The sequence below is a fragment of the Triticum aestivum genome, chromosome 3A, assembly GCF_018294505.1.
Source record: "Triticum aestivum cultivar Chinese Spring chromosome 3A, IWGSC CS RefSeq v2.1, whole genome shotgun sequence".
NCBI classification, from domain to species: domain Eukaryota; kingdom Viridiplantae; phylum Streptophyta; class Magnoliopsida; order Poales; family Poaceae; genus Triticum; species Triticum aestivum.
The window spans coordinates 637,887,606-637,896,659 of record NC_057800.1 but is presented as its reverse complement, the minus strand read 5'-3'; the positions used below and the strand labels follow the sequence as shown (position 1 = coordinate 637,896,659).

Here is a 9,054-nt window from a genome sequence, read left to right as displayed (position 1 = left end):
TGTCATTTTCAGATTAGCATGACAAATTTTCATAGAGAAGAGTTTTTTTAAAGAAAAAAACGGTCAGCGTTTGATCTCGATCAAATTGCTCCGAGGGCGTTCGCCGACAATTTCTTTCTCGCGAACGTTCGTCAGTTAGCATTACAGTAGATTATTGAGCATTGGTTACTATATTTTCTAGAGACCAGTCACCACATGATCATTCTCTCAAGAAAATGTTCACTTTACCTACTGATTACAATATTTATTCTAAACAAGATTATTCTCTCAAGAAAATGGTCACTTCTTTTGTTCAAATATAGAATGATGTCCATGGTTTGCTGCAACAAAATCCTTACTACTATTTTGATCTCTTGGAGGCCCCTCTCTTCGACGTCCTTGGCTGAGGCCATCGCCACGTGGTAGGCCAGCACGCAGAAGCGCCAACAACCAACAGATCCAGAAAAGTGCGAACCCCAAGACCGATAGGGGTATTCAGGTCATTCCATCTAGGTGGGGCCACGTCCACCTCTCGCAATCGTCCTCTCCGGAAACGGGGGGCAGGAAATGACCATCATGCCCCCGCGTCTTTATTCCCTCCCATTTCTGCCGCTATCTTTTCGGAAAGCCCCCGGACCCAACCAGACCCAACCCAACCACCCACCCACCCAACCCTGGTTAGCGCTCTGCCACGACCTGACGCGCCCGTCCCATCAGATCCCGCAGGCAGGCGCATACACTCGTCCCACCATAGGCCTCCCCCTTGCGCGTGGGCCAGGCCATTCATTGCACCGCGCCGGTGTACAAGGACCGGGCGTACGGGGTCGTGCTTCACCTCGAAGGGATCGACCCCATCACCTCCCCCCTCTTTATCTCGGAGCGGCCGCCGCCGCAAACCCTAACCACGGTTCCGATCCGGTTCGACGACGACGAGGAAGGAGGGAGCGAGACGGGGGCGGAGCGGCCAGATCTGACGAGATCCGACGGAGGGGGGAGCGGAGATGGTGGTGAACGGCCGGCCGCTGAAGAAGGCGAGGACGCGCGCGGAGGCCAGGGACTTCGCCGGGTTCCCGGCGGCCACGGACGGCGGGGCGGTCGGGACGTTCCGGGAGGCGGTGAGGGGCTTCCTCGCGAGGCACGCGCGGCTGCGGCCGCTGCCCTCCATCTTCTCGCCGGCGGCCGCGGCCGCCCCGCCGCACCTGCTGACGTGGAGGGTCTCGCTGCGGGTCGGCGAGGAAGGGCCGGAGGAGGACGGCGGCGGCTGCGGGGTGGAGCTCAACGTCGTCGAGGAGGATGTGCTCAGATCGCGATCTGTGTATTGCGATCAGTGCAGAGTCGTAGGTGAGTTGCTTTCCTTTTTCCCCTTTTCTTTTATTTTCTCTGTCCTCGGAACATTGTTTTCCCCGTATAAAATTGTGTTTTTTTCTTTTTGAAGACGTTTTGTTGGATAATGTCCTGTTTGTCTTCTTATTATTTATATTGATTTCATTTTTTAAATTATTTCACGTGTGTTATTTTTTTCGAGTGTCGGGTAAATGCCGCCTGTATGGCGTAGCACGTTTTTCCTGAATTTTTCTAGGCCAACAGCTCACAAATTTTATTGTTGGGGTGTTGCTTTTGAGCGAACAGTGTGCATGATTAGTTTCGTTCTCCTTATTGTCACAATCATACAGTAGCGGTGACGGAATCTCGTTCTCTAATGCATCTGTGCGCTGTTGCAGGATGGAGTGGGCACCCGGTGTGCGGCAAGCGCTACCATTTCATCATCGAGAACGACAGCATCCAGATGGCTGGCCGTCGTCGCACATGCTGCCTGCGCTGCGGGACTCCCATGGCCGCTGCAGAATCAAGGTTGGAAGAACAAACATACATATCAGTTCTTGGACAAAACGAACATGCATTTCTGCATGTATATCTGAAGAAAAAAATTACATATCACTGAACAATTGAACTGCATGCCCTGGGCTGTATGTGCGATTTTATTTTACAGTATGTTCAAAGATTCTTCTCTGTGCAAAGATGTATCCTTACCTTGGATTCAATTTCTTCTCCAGGTGCCTCCTGTGCAACTTTGACATGGAAGGCGAGGAGCTGGAAGAGTGCGGGTACCTGCATCTTGACGATTCCTCTCACCTGCTGCACGCCGTTGTGCATGCAAACGGCTATGGGCATCTTCTCAGGGTAAATGGCCGCGAGGGCGGGTCGAGGCACCTTACTGGCCGTGACATAATGAGCTTCTGGGATCGCCTGTGCAAGGTGCTGCATGTGAGGTAAACCACTTTTACTGCTGTTGATGGTGCAGTTACGGTGACATGACATGACCATTATTCAAACACCATCCATCCAGCAATAGCACTAAGAATTCCATTTGGCCCCTTGCAGGAAGGTCACTGTAATGGACATATCCAAGAAGCAAGGAATGGACTACAGGCTTCTGCATGCCATCACAACTGGGCATCCATGGTATGGTGAATGGGGATACAAGTTTGGCGCTGGTAGCTTTGCTCATACCTCAGATACCTACCAGGAGGCGGTTGATGTGCTCTCCGGTATACACCTGGCCTTGTACTCCTCACATCGCAGCCCCATCAGGACCCCTTTGCAGAACACAATTGCTCTGTATTGGTCCCTTTCTGATCGACAGCTTGTGACTGTGAGGGACCTCTTCCGGTTCATAATGCACCTGCTTCACCAAGCTCGTAAGGACGCTGAGATGTCAAAACCAGCCATGGATGGGCATGGAGAAGTTGAATCAAACGTGCTCTGCATGTGGACAAATGAAGATATCGACCGAGCAGAAGCGGCAATGCTCAAGGTCCTCCGGGCTGTCCAAGCTGGACGCTGGGTGTCCTGGCGTGCACTCAGGGGAGCTGCATCAAAGGCTGTTGATTCACAGGAGCTGCTGGATTATTCCCTTCGAGGACTGCGGGGAAAACTGATGGACGATGGCCACTTCATTGCTGTCCGCTGCAATGCTGAGACGAGTGCAATTGAATACAGGTAAACCTTTGTTTCCAGTATGTTGCTCCAATTTGCAGAACCTCATCAGGCAATTTCCAGTATGTTGACCCTTATTTCATGCCAAACAGGCTGGAAACATATAACAACCAGTCCCCAGTTGATGCAACTGTGTTTGGGCCCTCTGTTGAGCATCTTGTACACGATCTTCGCTTCCTCTATGATGCTCTGCTGAACCCAGACACAATGCTGTCTTCGCAACCAGAGGTGGTGGGTGCATCGGCACGCAACGCAGCTGCAAAGATACTTGACTGCAAGCAGTTCATCAAACACTATGATGAGAGCGCTCCAGAATCTCCTCCGAACCCAATTCTGCTTGCTGTGAGGTGCTCCATTGAACTGCTTGATCACCCAAAGGACTACACTGCACCTCCGGTGGAACTTGTACTTTTACCAGCAAGTGCTACCCTCGGTGAACTGAAAATGCTGGCCGCAAGGGTGTTTCAAGAAACGTACCTCATGTTCCACAGCTTCCAGGCTGAACAGCTCCCTGACTTCCCGAACTTAAGTGACACAACCCCTGTGAAGCACGTGCTTAGCCCGAGCCAGCTTGTTAGGGTGAGAGGACGGTGCACTGGGGATAACAGGAGAATTGTGCAGTTCAGGATGGAGAGGGGCTTGGAGAACTGGACGGTGGACTGCACCTGTGGTGCCAAGGACGACGACGGTGAGAGGATGATGGCGTGTGATGCGTGTGGAGTGTGGCAGCACACAAGATGCTCAGGGATCAGTGATTTTGAAGAAGTCCCTGAAAAATTCATCTGCAGGAAGTGTGCCAGCCCACGCAAAGGAAAGGGGGGTCGTGGGGGTGGAGGCGGCAGTGGTGGCAGAATGGAGATGGCTTCTGCCGGGAGGTGCAAGGATGAGATAGGATCTTCTGTTGGCGGTGCAGGCAAAATTGGGCGCCTAGCAACTGTTGGGTGACTGTACATAATGTAGTGAAATGTAAATACTGAGAGTGGGGAGCAGTGCCCGAGGCCTCTCTGGACCTGTGGTTAATGGAATCTTTGTCTTTTGACCAGTATTTCTTCTATTCCCTTGAAGTAATCCTCTCTGATCTGTTAATCATCTGCTGCTCTGCATTAGAACAAGAAAAAATAGTGAAATGACACGAATATTCAGTAATTGCACATTTAAACATATGATGTGAAGCTATGTCCAACATTATCAGATATATTACTACTTCACAAGGCAGATTAAATTTAGTAAAGCATAATCAAGCATTACTAAGTTCAGAGCACTACAAAAATAAGTGAAACTATCAAGATCAACGTCTTGAAGACGAATCTAAGTGAAGAATAAATGTATGATTCACTATTATGAAACTACTGAACGATAATAATACTGTTTCATGATAAACACAAAATACTGCCGAGGTATAGGCCAGGGACTTGGCAGTAACAAGATGTGCTACCTGGCTAGGTTGATTCATGCCACCAAAGCTCAGGTCACTTTTGTTTCAGAAATTAAAACCTCCAAATATAAGCCGGCTGATTTAAACCAACGTTTTGATATGGCTAATAGTTTTGTAGTTCCTTCCAAGGGTCGCTCGGGAGGACTCTGGCTGATGTGGCATGACGACCTCCAAATCAATGTACATATTTCTAATTTCCATGTTATCCTATCTTTAGTAGTTAATAGAGTAACTAGGGAGGAGTTTGCTCTGGTTTGTATCTATGGTGATCCCTACCACCGCCAAACAGACCAGATTTGGGACCTTGTGGCATCTTTTGTGTATGATAATGCCAACAAGCCAATAGTTTGTATGGGAGATCTTAACAATATCTTGTATGATATGGACAAAAGTTCTCCCCATATGAATGCTACTCGTATGTTTGCCTTTCGTAATCTGGTCAAAACTTGTGGTTTATTTGACCTTGGCTACAGTGGTCCGGCTTACACTTGGACAAACAAAAGATATTCTTCCAATCCTATATATGAACGACTTGATAGATGTTTAGCAAATGCAGAATGGTGTGCTCTTTATCCTGTCACTAATGTTTATAATATGCCTATCACTATTAGTGACCATGCTCCCATTCTTGTCTCTACATAAGGCAAGTTTAAAAAGCCTTTGCAAAATTTTAAATTTGAGAATTGGTGGCTTATGGAAGAAGATTTTCAACCTTGTGCAAAATCTGCTTGGCAAAGCACTGCTCATAGGCCTTTTTATGCAAGGACTAACCACCTTGCAGGAGCATTGAAGGAATGGTGCAGAAAGAAAAAACCAATTAACCAGGAACTCAATCTATTGGAGGAGCAAATAAAAAATATACAAATGAAGCCGATGCAGGAACAAAATCATAAACTTGAAGCATCTCTCGTGAACAGGTATGAAGAAAATCTAACAAAGTTGACAGAATTTTACAGCCAAAGGGCAAAAAAACATTGGGCAACTAAAGGAGACAGGAACACAAGTTACTTTCATAATGCTGTCATCAAGCGCAGAAGAAAGAATCAGATTGTTTCAATCACAGATACTAATAATGTGACTCATTTTAATCCTGAAAAAATTGCTCGTGTATTTGTGGACTATTTCAAACAAATTTTCCAGACTAATAATGCAGATCATGGAAGGCCATACCTACGAACTCAACCAGATGCTCATCAGCAAGATCCTACTACTAGTATTCCCGACAAGCAGGAGATTTGGCAGATACTAAATGAGATGAGAAGAAATGCTTCACCAGGCCCAGATGGACTAAATGTAGCCTTCTATATAGCAGCATGGGAATGGATTGGAGATGATGTAACTGATTTGGTAAGGAAATTCTATATCACAGGTATCATGCCTAGTCATATTAATAATACAAACATTGTCTTGATACCAAAGAAAATTGTTTGCAAGACTCCTGCTGATTTTAGACCTATTAGTCTTTGTAATGTTATTTACAAAATCATTGCAAAAACTTTGGCTAATAGGTTAAAGCCCCATCTCCCTGATTACATCCATCCCTCTCAGCAAGCCTTCATTCAAGGAAGGAGAATTAGTAACAATATCATTATTGCTCAGGAAATTACTCATTCTTTTACCCTGAGATCGTGGAATTCTCCTGCCTTTATGCTAAAAATTGATCTTGCTAAGGCTTTTGACTGTTTGCATTGGAGCTTCATTTTCTCTGCACTAACTCGTAAAGGACTTCATGGTCATTTTAGTAATTTAATCCATGCATGTATTTCCACTCCAATGTTCTCTGTCATAATAAATGGCCAATCGTATGCGAGATTCCGTAGCAGCAGAGGAATCAGACAAGGTTGTCCCCTCTCACCTTATCTTTTTGTTATTGCCATTAATGAGCTTTCTATCACTATGCAAGAGGCCATGATGTCCAAGCATTTGACAGGTATTTCGCTTGGACCAAAATGCCCCTCAATTCATTCTCTCATGTTCGCTGATGACTTATTAGTCTGTGGCCAGGCCACCATCCAAGAAGCAACTACAATGAATCAAATCATCCAATCTTTCTGTACACAATCTGCTCAAACTCCAAATTGGAGCAAATCTGCTATTCTATTTAGCAAAGGAGTTGACATCAACACTCAGAATGCCATCAAGACTTTCATGTTCCTACTATAGATCAAAAATCCATTCACCTGGGACATCCTCTCATTCTTCCTGCCAAAGACAGGGCATCTGCCTACAACTTTGTCATTGACAAATTCAAGGCCAAACTTCCTAGCTACAAAGCAAATAAACTCTCGCATGCAGGAAGACTCACCCTAATTAATTCTGTTTTTGCTTCAATCCCTGTTTATTATATGTCTAACATTCTTTTTCCTAAGAAATTCCTGTCAAAGCTTAATGCTATCATTAGAAATTTTTGGTGGACAGGGATAAAAGAAGAAACCAGTGCTAAATCTCTTTGCCTTAGAGCCTGGAAGGACATATGTTCCCCTAAGAATGAAGGTGGATTAGGTATCAAGAACATGCAAGCCACTAACAGAGCTATGATTCTATCTGCTGCTTGGAGAATAGTGGAACAACCCAACAGTCACATTTCCAAAGTCCTTCAATCTAAATATTTTCCTGATACTTCCTTTTGGAGAGCCAACCATAATGTTCCTAAATCTGCTTTTTGGACAGCTATTCTCAAAATTAGACCTATGCTCATCAACAACTCTTTTTATCAACTTACCGAAGGGAACATATCTATTTGGAGCTCTCCCTGGTATAAAGGCTGGAGCACAATCTACGATCATCTGATTATCCAAGATAGTCATTTTGATTACCCTGCAATAGTCAGAGACCTTTGGCTGCCAAATCAGAAACTTTGGAATACTAATCTTATTTGCAACCTTTTTGATCATGATACTGCTGCAGAAATAATCCGAACGCCCATTATCCAATCCGGCGGAGAAGATCTTTTGTGTTGGAAACTAACTCAAACAGGACAATTCAACTCCAAAAGTGCTTATAAATTATGCCTACAGGTGATGCAACAGGAAGGAGAGCCGCAGCCAAGGGTCATTCCAGACAATACAAAAGCCCTTTTAAAGCAGATATGGAAGGCCAAAGACATTGCACCGACGGTTCAAACATTTGCATGGAGGCTAATTAGAAAAGCGCTTCCAACAGGCAGAAGAGCAGGTAAATATTCGAAGCATATAGATAAAAAATGCTCAAGATGCAGTGTTGAAGAAGATGAACGGTATATCTTTTTTACTTGTCCTTATGCTAGAGAAGCTTGGTTTGCAAAACCATGGTACATTAGAATGGACAACTTTATTAGTAATTCCACTTCAATCATCACCATTATTTTAAATCTGCTCAGTTCAGACCATCCTCATGCAAGTTTAAACAATATTTTCACATTCATGTGGTGTCTATGGAAAGTTAGAAATGAGAAGCTTTTCCAAAGGAAAGAAGGCTCCCCTATACATGTCTCTTTTGCAGCACAAGCAATTACAAACTCTTTTAAATTAGAAGCAGATCATAATAATCTATGCAAGAATAAGATACCTATGCAGGACAAAAGGGAGGAACTAAGGCAGGGAAACACAATTGATGCATCCAAGCTTTCTACACAAAACACATTCTTCACAGATGCAGCATGGAATCTACAGGAGAGTCAGAACGGAAATGAAGGAGCACAAGCAGGAATAGGTGTCTACATTCAACTTAAGCAAGGTTACTCAAACCTTCAAGCATCAATTTCAGCCATAGGGATGATAGCTAATTCAGCTGTTCAAGCAGAAGCACAGGGTCTAAAGTTGGCAGCAAATCTTTTGGAATATCTGCACATTCAGGAAGCTGCAGTGCTAACAGACAACCTCACTGTGGCAAAAGCTGCAGCAGCAAGATCGCCAAGGAAGGAACCAGGGAATTGGCAGATAAGAAGCTATATAGCAGACTTTTGTGCAATGACAGAGTTCAGGAACATTCAGGTCTACCATGTTAACAGAGATCAAAACAGCATAGCGCATAAAGCTGCAAGGTTAGCAATCACACAGGATCATGTAGCTTCTCCTATCCATAGGTTTAGTTGCACTAATCCTGTTCATACTAGAGGGCATTGTCCCCTGCTTCAGAGATTAATGCACACTCAAATGCAGGGATTTGTACTTATACGTGTAAATTGTTTCTCAGATTAATGCAATAGTATGGGCGCCTGGTGCGCCATTTGTTTGTTCAAAAAAAATGATAAACACAAAATATCAAATGTATAGTAACACTGAGACTATTGACATGGAAACTTGACAAAATCATAGCAGTACGTATTCATTATCATTTATCATAAGAAATGATGCCATGAGCCTATTCAGTTTGTCCTAGTTTTGTTCTATTTCGAAGTTTACGAGTCGTTCGAAGGTTGACACTATAGACTAATCGTGATTAGTCTAGACTACTGTTGGACTAGTCGATATGGTACTGTAGCACACAACTTGCAGTAATCAATTTGTTCTGCATGTCAGGCCAATAAGCGTATTTCCATGCTGGATCCTTGCTCCTAGTTGGCTTTTGCAGGATCCTTTGATGGACCGTATTGCTCATAGCTGCAGCTGCTTCTGAACACACTACATGAGATATCTCCAGTGGGTAGACATTGCGGTTCAGAC

At 44.6% G+C, this 9,054-nt stretch overlaps 1 protein-coding gene and 1 long non-coding RNA gene across 4 annotated transcripts in view; one reads left to right on the top strand and one right to left on the bottom strand.

Annotated features, from left to right (window-relative positions):
* Positions 1–656: 656 nt before the first annotated feature.
* Positions 657–4,040, top strand: LOC123062789 (PHD finger protein At1g33420). The gene is made up of 5 exons (XM_044486453.1): positions 657–1,320; positions 1,701–1,830; positions 2,034–2,249; positions 2,362–2,979; positions 3,069–4,040. The coding sequence occupies exons 1-5, from the start codon at positions 981–983 to the stop codon at positions 3,919–3,921; spliced, it is 2,157 nt and encodes a 718-aa protein (XP_044342388.1). The 5' UTR covers positions 657–980; the 3' UTR covers positions 3,922–4,040.
* The window catches only part of LOC123062790 (uncharacterized), an 8,012-nt gene continuing 2,983 nt past the window's right edge, over positions 4,026–9,054 (bottom strand). For all 3 annotated transcript variants that reach the window (XR_006429891.1, XR_006429889.1, XR_006429890.1), the window contains exon 5: positions 4,026–4,074. This is a non-coding gene — a long non-coding RNA (uncharacterized lncRNA). The remainder of the gene's footprint in view (positions 4,075–9,054) is intronic.

Bases quoted from the DNA above. Each gene is read 5' to 3' on its own strand.
- LOC123062789 (XM_044486453.1), top strand. From the start codon at position 981: ATGGTGGTGAACGGCCGGCCGCTGAAGAAGGCGAGGACGCGCGCGGAG. The intron at 1,831-2,033 runs GTTGGAAGAACA...TTTCTTCTCCAG, and splicing joins ATGGCCGCTGCAGAATCAAG to GTGCCTCCTGTGCAACTTTG. The intron at 2,980-3,068 runs GTAAACCTTTGT...CATGCCAAACAG, and splicing joins ACGAGTGCAATTGAATACAG to GCTGGAAACATATAACAACC.